The sequence below is a fragment of the Myotis daubentonii genome, chromosome 4 (assembly GCF_963259705.1).
Source record: "Myotis daubentonii chromosome 4, mMyoDau2.1, whole genome shotgun sequence".
NCBI lineage: Eukaryota > Metazoa > Chordata > Mammalia > Chiroptera > Vespertilionidae > Myotis > Myotis daubentonii.
In genome coordinates this window covers 72,698,420-72,713,495 of record NC_081843.1, presented here as the reverse complement: position 1 = coordinate 72,713,495, position 15,076 = coordinate 72,698,420, and the positions used below count along the sequence as shown (strand labels likewise).

The window sequence follows — 15,076 nt, the reverse complement described above, 5'->3', positions numbered from 1 at the left end:
CCCTCTCGCAGTCTGGGACCTCTCAGGGGATGTCCATCTGCTGGCTTAGGCCCGCTCCCCAGGGGATCAGGCCTAAGTTGGCAGTCAGACACCCCTCTGGCAGCCCAGGAGCATTTGGGAGATGTCCACTTGCCAGTGGGGAACAGGCCTAAGCTGCAGTCGGATATCCTTAGCGCTACTGAGGAGGCAGGAGAGGTTCCCACCACCACTGCTGTGCTGGCAGCTGGCAGCCTGGCTTGTGGCTGAGCAGAGCTCCACCTGTGGGAGCACACTGACCACCAGGGGGCAGCTCCTGCATTGAGCGTTTACCTCCTGGTGGTCAGTGTGTGTCATAGTGACCAGTCATTCCCAGCTGTTCTGCTGTTAGGGTAAATTTGCATATTACCCTTTTATTATATAGGATAGAGGCCTGGTGCATGAGAGGGGGCCGGCTGGTTTGCCCTGAATCAGTGTGTCACGGATCAGGGTGGGGTTCCCACTGGGGTGCCTGGCCAGCCTGGGTGAGGGGCTGAGGGCTGTTTTAAGGCTGGCCATGCCCCCCAGCAACCCAAGCTCCCAGCCTCTCCTTTTTTTAAAACTGGGATTTATTTATCTTCTATAATTGAACCTTTGTAGTCTTGAGTGGAGCCCAGGTCTGGCTGGAAGCCTGGGGTGCCCCTAGCATCCCAGGCTCCCAGCCCCTCCTTGAGTGGAGTCCATGGCCAGCTGGAAGCAGGTATATGGGATTTATTTATCTTCTATAATTGAAACTTTGTAGCCTTGAGCGGAGTCAAGGGCCAGCCAGAGCAGGTGGGAAGCTTGGCTTCCTTCATTACTGGGGGCAACCCAAGCCACCTGCTCCCTCCAGCTCCATGGCCTCCGCCATCTTAGTTGGGTTCATTTGCATACCTGCTCTTGATTGGCTGGTGGGCGTGGCTTGTGCATAGTGAAGTGATGGTTAATTTGCATTTTCCTCTTTTATTATATAGGATTATATTGAAAATGTTTTTTTTTTAGTCTTTCATTTTTTTGGTTTTCTTTATTAAATATATTTTTATTGATTTCAGAAAATAAGGATGAGGGAGATAGAGATAGAAACATCAATGATGAGAATCATTGATAGGCTGCCTCCTGCACACCCCCCTACTGGAGATTGAGCCTGCAACTCCAGGCATGTGCCCTGACAGGGAATGGAACCATGACCTCCTGGTTCATAAGTGGACACTCAACCTCTGAGCCACACCAGTTGGGCTAGTCCTTCATCTTTGTTAAAATGTATCAAGTGACTATTGACCAAAAAGCTTCTAGTTCCACATTTATGCAAATAGTCCAGTTTCCTGTATGTATCTTTCCCAGCATACAGTGGCCTTTCTGGAGAAGAGGTGCTTTATGCTACACTTTTAACTAAACTTTTGTTCAGTTGGATCTAACATCTTATTTTTCTGCATAATTTAATTCATTCCTTATAGTTAGTAGTTGTCTTTCGAAATACGTTCTTAGCATTAATCCATTTTATATATATTACTTATTGTGTATACTTACCATTAACTCAACCCTAAATCTCTTTTACCTCAAGATATTTAATTTCATAAAATATTTTTTAAAAATATATTTTTATTGATTTCAGAGAGGAAGGGAGAGGGAGAGAGAGATAGGAACATCAGTGATGAGAGAGAATCATTGATCAGCTGCCTCTTGCACGCCCCCTACTGGGGATTGAGCCTGCAACCCAGGCATGTGCCGTTGACCGAATCGAACCCAGCACTCTTCAGTCCACAGGCCGATGCTCTATCCACTGAGCTAAACCAGCTAGGGTTCAAATATTTTTTAAATTTTATTTTCTTGAACCTTCTTAACTGATCCAACCTGGACTTGTTGCCCTTCTCATTACAACTGTTATACAACTACCTTCTTAGGTTCCCTTTATTTCCCTTGAATTGAATCTTCTGTTTTCTGTATTTCATGTATTCCTCTTGGTTTCTTCCTTCTGTTTGATGAAATACACCCTCAGAAGCATTCTGAGAAGGGGTATTGAAATGTTTTGAGACATTGATATCTGGAAATGTCTTTTTTCCCCCTACTTTCACTGTTTTTGGTAGTTTGGATGTAAAACTCTAGGCTACAAATTATTTTCCTTCGAGGGCACAGACATACAATGGGGTAAAGATAGTTTGTTCAATAAATGGTGTTGGGAAAATTGGACAGATTTGTGCAAAAATGGAAACCAAGCCACCTTTTTACACCATACACAAGAACAAACTCAAAATGGATTAAAAACTTAAATTTTATACTTGAAACCATAGAATCTTAGAAGAAAACATTGGCAGTAACATCTCAGACATTTCCCATAACAGTATTTTTTTCTAATATATATCCTCGGGCAAGGGAAACAAAAGAAAAATAAACAAATGGGACTACACCAAACTGAAAAGTTTTTGCACAGCCAAGGAAAACATCAACAAAATGAAAAGACAATCCACCGAATGGGGGAACATATTTGACAAGACACATCTGACAAGGGCTTAATATCCAACACTTACAAAAACCTTACAAAACTCACCACCAAAAAACAATCATTTCAATTAAAAATGGGCAAAGGACCTGAATAGATATCTCTCCAAAGACATACAGATGGCCAATCAACACTAATAAAAGAGAAAAATGGTAATTGGCGTACGAGCTACCCTTTTCATTGGCTAATCAGGGCTATATGCAAATTAACTGCCAACTAAGATTGGCAGTTAACTGCCAACAAGATGGCGGTTAATTTGCATATGTAGGCACAATGCAGGGAGGCGAAAGGGAAAGCAGGAAGAAGCCCCCTGCCACTGACAGTGATTGGAAACCCAGGGGCCGCCTTTGCCCTGCCCCCCAGCCATGATCAGGGAATCAGGTGCCTTTTCCACCCTGGCCAGTGATAGCAGGAAGTAGGGGTGGAGCCAGCGATGGGAGCTGGGCACGGTCGAAGCTGGCAGTCCCGGGAGCTAGGGGTCCCTTGCCTGGGCCTAAAACAGAGCCCACGGTCACGGGGCTGCTGCAGCTGCGGGTCCCCACTGCCCAGGCCGGACGCCTCAGCCAGAGGGGCAGGGGCGGAGCCCGCGTGATCACGGCACCCCCCGCTGCCACTGCAGGTCCCCGCTGCCCTAGGCGTCAGGCCTGGGCAAGGGGCCGATCCTGCGATTGGAGGGTGATGGGGGTCAACGCCTGAGGGCTCCCAGTATGTGAGAGGGGGCAGGCTGGGCTGAGGGACACTCCCCCCCCCCCCCCCCCCACACACACACCCAGTGCACGAATTTCGTGCACCAGGCCCCTAGTATATATATGAAAAGATGTTCAACATCAATAATCATCAGAGAAATGGGCAATGCATATATGCATATAAGTTCTTTGGTTTTTCTCTTCCCTCTCTTCCTGCTCCCCACTCCCTTCTCTTTGAGATTCATCAGTTTGTTCCATGCTTCCATTGCCTCTGGATCTGATCTGTTTAGTTTGTCAGTTTATTTTGTTCATTAGATTCCACATATGAGTGAGATCATGTGACATTTGTCTTTCTCTGACCGGTTTATTTTGCTTAACGTAATAGGCTCCAGGTCCCTCCATGCTGTCTCAAAGGGTAAGAGATCCTTCCATTTTATAGCTGCATAATATTCCATGGTGTATCTGTACCACAGCTTTTTTATCCACTCATCTACTGATGGGCACTGGGGCTGCTTCCAGATCTTAGCTATTATAGTATCTTAGAATTTTCCTCTTGGGCTTGTGAGCTTCCCCAGATACTCTTTCAGCCTCCTGACTAGCTAACAATATTCTGGGATGTAGAGGGGGACAACTGGGAATCTCAGTGTTTAGTTTGTCACTGTTCTTTTAATCCCTTGCTATTGGTGGTACCTTCATCTTTCACAGTGCCCGAGGCTGGTTCAGGATAGACTACGTTTTAACTTCTCCAGAAACTAAATTAGTCTTCTGTAGTGTGGGAGAGTGGTGGTTGCCCAGTGGCAGGGAGAGGAATAGGAGACTGAGGGATTTAATTACTTCTTAAGTCACTTTCAACCAATCATTTCCTCCCTCTCCCCTCAATTTCACTTACAAAGGTAATTTGTGCCACCATTTCCTGAGTATTTTAGGATTCTTGTTGTATCTCAAGCTGGATCCTAGTTTTCCTCAGGGCCAGCTTATGATGAAAATATTTTGAGTCTTCAAAGTCAATTACCACTTACCTATTTACTTAGAACGTCTAAGACAAGCATGTCAAACTCCCGGCCAGTGCTTGTTCTAAGATGTTGATGCAGTTGATCTCAGCCGAAAGGCTGAGAAGTGATATAAGATGTTGTTGCTGTTGTCTTTTCTCCTGGTTATTCTTGTGGTGTCCTGCCTTTTTAAGCAGTCTCTGACTGTAGTTTCAAGATAGAGTGAAATTTGATGCACGTGAAATTAAATAGCCCATTCTCTTTTTCAGAAGCTCCAGTGTAAAAAGTATTCATGCTCTATAAAAGATTACAGCAGTGTACATGGGTATGAAAGAGAGTGAAAAGTCTTCCTCTACCATCCTCACATACCCACTATCCAGAGAAAATTACCTATGTACCTTTCTAGAAATTTTTAATTTATACTTTTGTTTCTATAGAATAATGCATATAATTTAAAGAATCACAAATAAAACTTTACTTTGTAAATATATATGTATAATTAATATATGTTGAAATTATGGAGTTCCATATCAATTTATACATCAGTATGTACACATGTCTGAATTTTTAAACTGTTTCACACCTTGTGTGAGTTTTTCTAATATTTCAGTTGCTGGATATTGGTTTCTTATTTATCCTTTTAGTGTTATTATAAACAATTTACTATAAATATTCAGTACATACATTTTCACTGCTTGCTATACTATTTAAGTTAAATTTTTAAAAGTATAATACTTAGTCAAAGGATATGTGTACTTTTTTATTATGATGATTTGTCAAATTGTCCTTCAAAAAGGTTATCTCTCTATGAATAGTATATAAAAATGTCTCTTTTTTACACTCTGTATGACTTGGTTATTATCAAGCTTTAAAATTTTTGACATCCTGATAAGTGAAAAATGCTGTCCTGTATTTTTAATTTGCTTGTCCTACTTATATGTGTAGTTAATCATGTGCTTATGGGAAATTCTTTTTTATGAGCTGCATAGTCAGTTCATTTAGCCATTATTCTTTGGATTGCTCATCTTCTTCATGTAAGATTGTAAGAGCTCAATATATTTGGGGGGATTTTGTCCTTCATCTCTCATATGTCTTACAGATATTTCCCCAAAATTGTCCTTTATATTTTTGACATTGTTTACTGTATTTTTGCTATGTGTTCAGTGTATTTGAAAATGAAAAACTGTTGAGCAACTATTGGCTTTACTATTTCTGTCTCAAATTATTTTCCTTATAGCTTTAAAATATTTTATAAAGTGTTTAAACTATTGATTTGACATTTAGATGGTATCAGCAGTATTTTATTTCAATTACCTATAATAATAAAAGCATAATATGCTAATTAGACCAGACGTCCTTCTGGACGACCTTTCAGACGAAGCCGGGGCTGCCCGGGTCCCGGGTGCCAGAGGGAAGCCTGGGTCCTAGGTGACAGAGGGAAGCCGGTGCCAGCAGCTGGGGGAAGGAAGGCCTACTCTTGCACGAATTTTGTGCATCAGGCCTCTAGTATAGTTTATAAAGTAAATTAAAACTTTCTTTTATTCTGATTCTAACTTTAAGTAGATCACAAATTAAATTTTATTTTCATGTATTATGTGCTATCTGGGTAAAAACTATTTCTATTTTCAGTGTTCTACCAAAGAGTTCTTCTTGATTGTCAAAACCCTTTATCACCTGAAGTCAGAATTTCAAGCATTAATTCCGGCTGTGAATTCCCATGTTCAGTCAGACCTGCTCCGGACATTTATTTTAGAAATTCCTGAACTCCTCTGTCCAGTGGAGCGTTACTTAAAGATCCTTAATGAACAAGCTGCCAAGTAAGTAGCAAACTCAGTTCTTTCTTTCCAGTGGAGGAGGTTTTAATTTGCTTGTCCTGATGCGTTTGCCATTTGATTTGTGGATTCTTAAACTTCACTAAAAGTAATGGAAGAAATTGCATGTGAAATTAGAATTGTGATTGGATGCTAAAGGCTGTTTTACAGCTAGAAGTAACACTTTGCTATCTAAAATTTAGGCAGTTCACCATCTAGGATAGATGCAGTACTTACTCAGGTATCAGATGATGAAAATACTTAGGTGTCAGATGGCATCTTGTACTCATTTGCTACAAATCCAGGGATGGTCGGCCTTAAATTTAGAAATGACAAGCAAAGTTATCCTTTATTAAGCTATTCTTTTACATTCATCCCACAAAGAACTCTATATAAAAGAAAGAGGAATTGACAGTATTTATGTTTGTGTTTATTTTCTGAATAGGCAAACAATGCATATTGGTTTTTACCATTGGAATCATGAGCTTGCAAAATGAAAATGGTGTAAGGATAATTTTGTTTGTTTTCAAAGAAATTTACCCATAAATATTTAGTGGCAGTTTTCCAGACTTTCAACCTTTTGGGTTTACATCATGCTGCAAAAAGGAATTGATAACTGGTATAAGTGATATGCTTTAATATATATATTTGCATTTTTTATTTTTTAGAATTGGGGATAAAACTGAATTATTCAAAGACCTTTCTGATTTCCCTTTAATAAAAAAGAGGAAGGATGAAATTCAAGGAGTTACTGACAAGATCCAAATACATTTGCAAGAAATAAGAAAAATACTGAAAAATCCTTCTGCACAATATGTGACAGTATCAGGACAGGAGGTAACATCAAAAATACTTTTATTGTAAAATCTGTTTTAAAATACAAATAAAAATATTAGGATAGAATGAAAACATTATTTTGTTCAGATTTCCTGTTTTGTTCCTTAGAAATATGTTGTAATATTTGTTTCGATAAGAATTATTTTAGTAAGTATTTTGTTTATTTACTGTAGTAGATCAACTTGGTAAAACCATGCAACTTAATGTTGCATGTGCTTTAATATTAGCCGTTGAATTGATAGAAAACCCTGATTGTTGTAAATAGTGACTTACAGGATTCATTTATCCTAAATCCAGGGGAGAGCCATTAGTCTTTGGTTCCTTGTTTGCAGATGACGAAATGACGGAAGTGAACCACTTGTGTCGATCACATAGTAATTATTGGCAGGGCTTCCTTCTGAAGTTAGTAGGTGCTAACAAACGAAAAGCAAACTACAGTGAAAACCTCTCTTAGTGAGACTTCCATGGGCTTATGGTGCTGTTTAGAATGTGTTTTTGGTATGTGTACTCCAGTTTAAAGTTTGATGTTAATTCTGAATGAGAACCTGGAAAAACCATTTTTTTTAAGTGTGGTTGTACCTTTTGGTCCTATTCTGAGTCTCGAGGCACGCCTCTTCTAGATCTTATGTTTAATAAAAGATAAAGATTCTAATGGAGGAATGTTTATTAATCTTATGCCACTTAACGACATTAAGTCAGCCTGTGTTCTGGACTAAAATTATTAGGATGTTATATTATCCTCAGGCAGACATTTTACAGTACATTCCACATGGAGCTCTATATCACAGAACAATTATTGACAGTATTCATACTTTTTCTCCCCCCCTTTCCCCCTGAACAGGCAAATACCAAATATTTAATTGTATGTCTTGGTTTCACCATGCAATCATGACCTTGCAAAGTGACAAGTGACTCTTCTGGCTATTTATTGAAATGAGATGATCAAAACTGCTTAGTAACATTAATAAAAGATATGTAGTAGGAAAGCGATTAGCTGGTGTTACCATGGGGAAAGCTGAGTTTAAGTGTCAGTCCTTGCACTCACATGCTGTGTGACAAAGGGTCACCTTTGTCATGAGTCTACCGTGAAGACCGATTGTGCTAAAATACGTGAATGTGCTTTCTAATCGTAAAGCACTACACAAATATTACTCAAATAATAATAATAGTAGTAGTAGTAGTAGTAGTAATATAGTTACCATTAACCAGCACTTGTTAAAGTCTAGAACGATGCTAAACGCTTTGCATATGTTATCTAATTTATCCTTGTAACAACACAAGAAGGGGTTTTTCCAGTTTTGCCGGAAAGAAAACTGGAGTGCGTAGGTTAGTCAGAAGCCCAGTTCCATCCTAGTTCTGCCTGACTCTTTCTACCATGTCATTATTTCACTCTACTCATAGATATCCACATAAGGGATTCTCAACATCGTGGATTTTATTTAATCCAGACATTTTAGAGCTCATACTATTCAAACTAAAATAAAACTTAAATCTTGGGAAGACAGTCCTGGAATCGATTGGCAGTTTTTCAGTAAAATAATGAGGAACTCATAAAGGATACTAAATTAGTTATTTTATTTTATTTTTATCAGTGTAGCATTGAAGTTTAAGAAAAAGCACCACATGGAGATGAAATAATTGGATTACAAATGATTAGGGAGGGAGATAGATTATTTTATTCTTTACTTAACCTTTACTAGGTTAAGTGATGAATTTGAGGTGAGAAATTTCTTAGTTATTAACAGTAGAATGGAATCTCATTGGTTGTTGGGGTCCAGCCCCAGCAGGTCCAGGGGTTCCCAAAGGTGTGGACGGAGTCGGCAAAGAAGGAATGATAGGGAGACAGCGTTCAGTCGATCAGCATAGCCAGGTTCTAGCCAGGTTCTCCAGCCAGGTTCTGTCTTTATTCTCCTGTTACATCTGTTTTTATACCAGTTGATTTTAATCCTATCCATTCTATTCCAAAGGTTAGGGCATTTGTTATCTCCATTCCAAGGTCACTACTCTACTGTTCTGTTAAGCTACAAGGAAGTAACTGAGGAGATTATCCTAAGTAAAGATTATGTAGTTTAAGCGTGATTGTTCGTAGTTAAAGTGATTAATTACCCGCCTGGCACTTAGTTAAGGGGTTTTATTCCCTTCTTTAGTCCTGTTAATCCCTAACTCCAGGGAAAAATCCTCACCTGGGGAAACACCCTTTCCCGGAGAGGTGACCTTGGTTAAAACACATAGTTTTAAGAAGGAGAGCAACCATATTAAGAATAGTATGCCATATACCCCAGGTCCCTTGAAACATATGCTGTGCAGATGTTTCTTCCCTGCAGCAACTATGTCAAGCAGCAAGGATGGACTGGCTTCCAGCAATTGGTTTTTAAAGACCTCCTACTATTAGAATTTTAATAGTACAAATTAATGTAGAATCACTTCTATGACATTTTTGAGAATTAGTGATTCTAAATAAACACCAAACGAAGTCTAACTGGTCGGCATTGTTATAATCAAATTCTGTTAAAAATTTGTACTAAAGGTATATCCACAAATTATTTTGAGATACTTAAAGGACTAAGAACAAACTTCATCAAATATGATGACTTCTGATCAGTGAGGGAGAAAGGGAGGAAAACCCTTATTTTATATACATGTGCTTCTATTTTATACCCTTATTTTCTGTCTGAAGTTTTACTTCTGTACAATAACTTTTGTAATAATCTTTATAAACCTGTTTTATAGCAGTGCAAATGGTACATGGATATTTAAATAGGTAAATAGACTGTCAAGCCAGGGTTACTTTCGACAACATTCATTTTCACCTGTGCCCAGTTTTTATATACTCATTAGAATCCTAAGCCTTATTGACTATGGTGCCTTAGTGTCTCTGACTCTGAAAGTATTTGTTTATAAGGAAATAATGAAAGCAGAAACTTACATAGCTTTACATAGTTCACTGCTTCTGTTATGGCCTCTGTCATATTTTATGTATACAGAGAATTCTCTCTTAACCTTGAATTAAACATGGAATGGATATGGAGCCAGTTTTGGCCCGATCCCCACAGGCCAGGCCGAGGGACCCCACCGGTGCACGAATCCATGCACCAGGCCTCTAGTTTGATGATAATTCTGAGGAGAAACACAGGCTGAAGACCTGGGACCACTGGAGAAAGTGAGGAAACAGGATTAGCACTTACTGAGGAAGTGGCCCAGGAGCTTAACAAGCAGCAGGACCACGTGGGCTCTCCTGACTCCCACTCTGTCCTGCATCTGTATTGGTTCTGCGTGTGGCTTGCTGGAGGGGCTGTGCTCCTTAGGGTGCACCCTGGATACTTACTGACTGAAGGGTTACGCTCCAACTGTTCATAAGCTGCTACAAGGGGCTGTGACCTGTAGTGGTTTGTAATGTGTATGAGACACAGATTTGAATCCAGCGTTGTCATGGCCAATTACTTCAAATTATGTACTTACCTAGCTGGCCGCCCAGTGACCTCATTGAAGCAATTTGGGCTTCTTTTCAAATTTTTTTACCACCTTTCGTCACCGCCATGGAGCTCTGTGTTAGTCATTTTGATCTAGATGTGTCCTTCCTGAATGTTAGTGATCCAGTATGTTCCCAAATTTTTTGGTTTACTTTTGGCATAAATAACTCTTCCCAGACTTATTTTATCAAAAGACCGATATGTCTTCTCATAGAACATTTAAAAATAATATTTAACCAGAATTTTTTAGCATAGTTTTAAAGAGATTTTATAATTCCTATCCGTGATATTTATTTTGTTTTTCTCCCCTCACTCTTTGTAGCCAAAGTGGACTTTTTTGGACTCTTCACTCTTAACTGTTTAACTGGGTGTGGCAGATTTGAACTTATTAATTCCTCTCTAAACAAGAGGACATAATTAGTTAAAAATTTTTTGCTAAGAACAAAAATTCTTAAAACTGACTATTAATTGGTAGTATAATTAATGTAAAAGCTACAATGTTTCTGTTATTAAAAAAGTAAACTCAAGAGCCAGGCTGATACTATCTATGTAAGGCTAATAAAAGGTTATAAAAGGCTAATATGCAAAGTGTCCCCTCGGGAGTTCGACTGGGAGACCAGGAGTTCGATCGCTCACTATGATGTGTGCTGAGCACCAGGGGGCGGCGCAGAATGAAGGAAGGCCCCGGCTGGCAGCTGGCAGCCAGGGAAGGAAGGCCCTGGCCAGTAGCCAGAAGTCCCCGATTGGCCCTGATTGCCAGCCAGGCCTAGGGACCCTACCCGTGCACAAATTTCATGCACCGGGCCTTTAGGTAATAATCAGATTATAAATACCCCAAATGTTATAAAACTAATTAGTGTAAAAAAGTTCCTATAGCCATCTCAAAATTAGTGGTGGCCACAGAGCTTCTGGGTTCCATCCTGTACAAAATAGGTTTATTTATTTGAATAAAATATTGAATTTCATCGCAATAATACAGAAATGGGAGCAGGAAGATGAGATGATCTATAATGAATGGTAAAAATGAAAGGTGTGAGAGAACTTGATTTCACCTGCTCTTTGGCTGATTTCAGAAAAGCTGTCTTGTAGACCACAGTTGGATCTATAAAGATATAGTTTATATAACTTAAAGCACTCATGGGGAGAAGTATCTTCCTTAATGATTGGGGAAGTCAGTGCTTTTTTTATGAGTATACTTTTTGAGGACTCAGGTTCCTTGGATAAAAGCTATTACAATAAATCCTCTTCTGTTCAGAATAGAGGAGGGACCATATCTCAAACTTGTATAACATCCAATAATTGAACATCTGTACTTAGAAATTCAGTATTTTTACCAAGTAATAGACTTTCTAACATAAGTGGATTCTAATAAATGAAATAGGTCATTGATGAAAAAAATCACCATTTGTAGTATGCACAAAACAGTGTTATAAACATTAACGTGTCAAATTATCTCCTCTGTTACAAACTTATGGCTCAATACAAATTGTACTTTATCTCCAATATTGGAACCACAGTTAATAATATTTGACTGTATGGACATATATAAACTCTCCCGAGAATAATACTGGATTTATTTGTTTAGAATAATATTTATTGAGGAAGCTTTAAAATATAATGGTTAATCATTTAAAAATCTAATTTTTATTTATATTTGTTTTAGTTTATGATTGAAATAAAGAACTCTGCTGTAGCTTGTATACCAACTGATTGGATTAAGGTTGGAAGGTAGGTTTGATAATATATATTTTTATATTAACATGAATTAAAATGACATTTATATATCTGTGTGCTACTGACTAATAATAACCACATCCTTTTCATAAAAAGCAATTCTTACCATTTTTTTTAATGGAGCTTTAACCAAAGAAAAATTATTTTTCATTCTTTTTATCATGAATTTTAAAACATTTTTTCCTAAGGGCATTTTACTTGTAAACATTTGTTTTCTTGTTTTGTTAATTACTGTTCTATTTTTATACGTCAGAGTACACTTTAAACACGTGAGAGAAAAAAGTTGAGGGACCTTTAATTATAAGACTAATTTGGTTGCTTGAACTTCTTGATGAAAGCCATACCTGACATTTCTTTTATGAAGCTGAAATCCCATTTTCTACTTCCCCAAGCTCTGCATTTCTTTATTCTCTATGCTTTTCATGGCACATAGTTGTAATAGTTCATTACATCTTTTCTGTGAGTTACATCATGAATTGATGAAAATAAATTAATCAAAAACAAAATTAGAGGACTGCATTGAGAATGCGTTTTTTCCTTGGTTAGGCATTAATCCCCAAGAGGATTAATCCCCTGTGCTTTATGGAATATTTATTGCTACTGTTATTAATATGCTTGCATGAATTTGAGATGAAAATGTTACATTTGCTTTAGATAGTAGAAGAGTGGCTATAGCTGGTGGTGGTATGAAGGAACTCTGTTAAGACTGGAAGAAAATCTTGACATGATGTGTGGATGGTTATTAATTTAGTATTTTAATTAAAAAAACTATTTTCAAATGCCACTATCAAAGGATGTTGAAGATACAATTATGGGTTTCTTAGCTCTAAATACCATCTTTCTCCCTCCCTCCCCCCGTGTTACCAGAAGCAGTAATTGAGATTTGACTGTTGTTAATTTTAGGGGTTATTGTTTTCTTCTTGCAGGCATTTTTTCCTTTATTCACTTTTGCCCTGTACTACAGCTAATGAATAGAAATATGCTTTATGAAGAGAAATGGCCAAAAATCATGTTAGTCTATGTAGAATAGTAACTGAAATTTGGTCAGAAGAGAAAGCTATGATAAATATATTTGTATGGAAATCTAGATGAGCTAATTTAAAAGCAACAGACAAAGCATAAATCTGTGCCAGCAACTTTTGAACCTGCAGTGATGTAAATTGAATGAATAAATAAGATAGTTTGGGGAAGCTTCATTATAATTTTTTATCTATTGTTTGGCTATTGGAGTCCTGACAGGGATAGATTAAAGTAGCATTAGTCAGATTTTAATCTGAAGGGTTACCCCTAGTCCAGTAACTTGCCACATTAAAGATAACTATGACAGCGTATTGCAGGAGTGGGGAGCAAAGGTCAGAATACATTCTGTCATCACTTGCTTATCACTCAACCCTGACCTTTTCTTTGTGAAGGTCCCATTATAGTAATAATATCAACAGCAGTAACAACCGCCACGACCACCACAGAACAAGTCCTAACATTGATACTAATGACAGAGATACTCTTAACCTCTATCTGTTTGATCCTTTCAACAGTACCTGTGAGGTAGATGCTATTATTATGCCCATTTTATAGATGAGGAAAGTGATGGTTAGAGGTCAGTTATTTTTGCCCAAAGTCATATAGTAAGTGGCAAAGTTTGGCCCAAATTCTCTGAGTGGCGACCCGCGGCATCCCCTAATGTGCTCTACAGCTTCTTGAAGAAGCAGAGATTGCACGCAAGCCCAGAGGAGGAGCACAGGGTATTTCTTCCCATCCAGGGTCACCATGCGTCTACAGTTAGACCACGAAGAACTCCTCTTTGCTTCCTGAATTTATGCATTGCTATTTTTGCAATGCTTTATTTTTTTTTCATAGAAATGTTTTAATGACACAGAAAAGTATAAAATATAAAGACTAGTATGGCCTTCACCAATGTATCCACTTTCCATCTTTGTCAGGACTTATTTTGCCATATTTGCTTCTGATTTTTTTTTTTAAAGCAAACATTTTCATTTAGTATAATTTAAAGAAAAAGCTTTCTGCTTATGAAATGAAAATTCTAAACTTTGACTTTGCCATATGGATATAATTTAAAATGCATTTTAAAAGCTTCCTGAACAAAGTCCTGTGAACTCCAAGTACTTTATTTACAACAAAGATCTTTGGAATCCAGAGTTCAGGGCCATAATTAAAGAATATTCTGTTTACAGCTATTTACTTTCAAGGTTCATCAGAGAATAATAAATAACTACTTTAATTTTGTGAAGAGATGGCATTACTGATTTTTTAGTAACCTTGATTTCCTATTTATGTTTTCCCCTCTTCTAGCACAAAAGCTGTGAGCCGCTTCCACTCTCCTTTTATTGTAGAAAATTACAGACATCTGAATCAGCTCCGGGAGCAGCTAGTCCTTGACTGCAATGCTGAATGGCTTGATTTTCTAGAGTGAGTTTACAATGAAAAACATAATCTGACTTTTTGCTATGAGAAATAGACCGGAAAATCTTTCCATCAAAAAGAAAAGTAGGGATTACTGCTTGTGACCTGCCATAAAATAGTTGAGTACATGTGTCCTCAGATTTTATTTCTAATCCATTGAAATGTAAGCTCATTTTAGTCTTTGACAAGAGACCAAATATACTCTGTTGTTACTGTGCCTAACATTTTGTTGTTAAGGATGTTTAGTAGAGTCATCTTTTTGAAATTTTACCTTGGACTTTGTTTACTTTTCTTATATAAAGGCTTAACATTTTCAGAGTTGGGCAAGTGTGGGTTAATTGTTTTGTTTCCTCCCTAACTTTTTATTTTGAAAAAATTTAAATCTGTGGGATAGTTGAAATGAATACCTATGTACCCTGAAGGTTAACCTAAAAGCGTTAATCTTTTGCCGTATTTGTCTTATATCTCTCATACGCTTTTTCCCCCTGAAACGTTTGAAAGTAAGTTTTAGATATCAGAACACTTCACCCCTAAATATTTAAGCATACATTTTCTAAAAATAAGGATATGCTGCTATATAATCTTAATACCATTACCATACCTAAGAAAAATTATATATATTTTTAAATTAATTTAA

The 15,076-nt window shown here is 37.8% G+C and overlaps 1 protein-coding gene across 1 annotated transcript in view; it reads left to right on the top strand.

Moving 5' to 3' along the window:
• MSH3 (mutS homolog 3) overlaps window positions 1–15,076 on the top strand; it is a 139,091-nt gene that overhangs the window by 76,436 nt on the left and 47,579 nt on the right. The window contains exons 14-17 of the mRNA XM_059694214.1: window positions 5,796–5,983; window positions 6,646–6,814; window positions 11,948–12,012; window positions 14,329–14,445. Of these exons, the coding sequence (XP_059550197.1) occupies window positions 5,796–5,983; window positions 6,646–6,814; window positions 11,948–12,012; window positions 14,329–14,445 (539 nt within the window). The remainder of the gene's footprint in view (window positions 1–5,795; window positions 5,984–6,645; window positions 6,815–11,947; window positions 12,013–14,328; window positions 14,446–15,076) is intronic.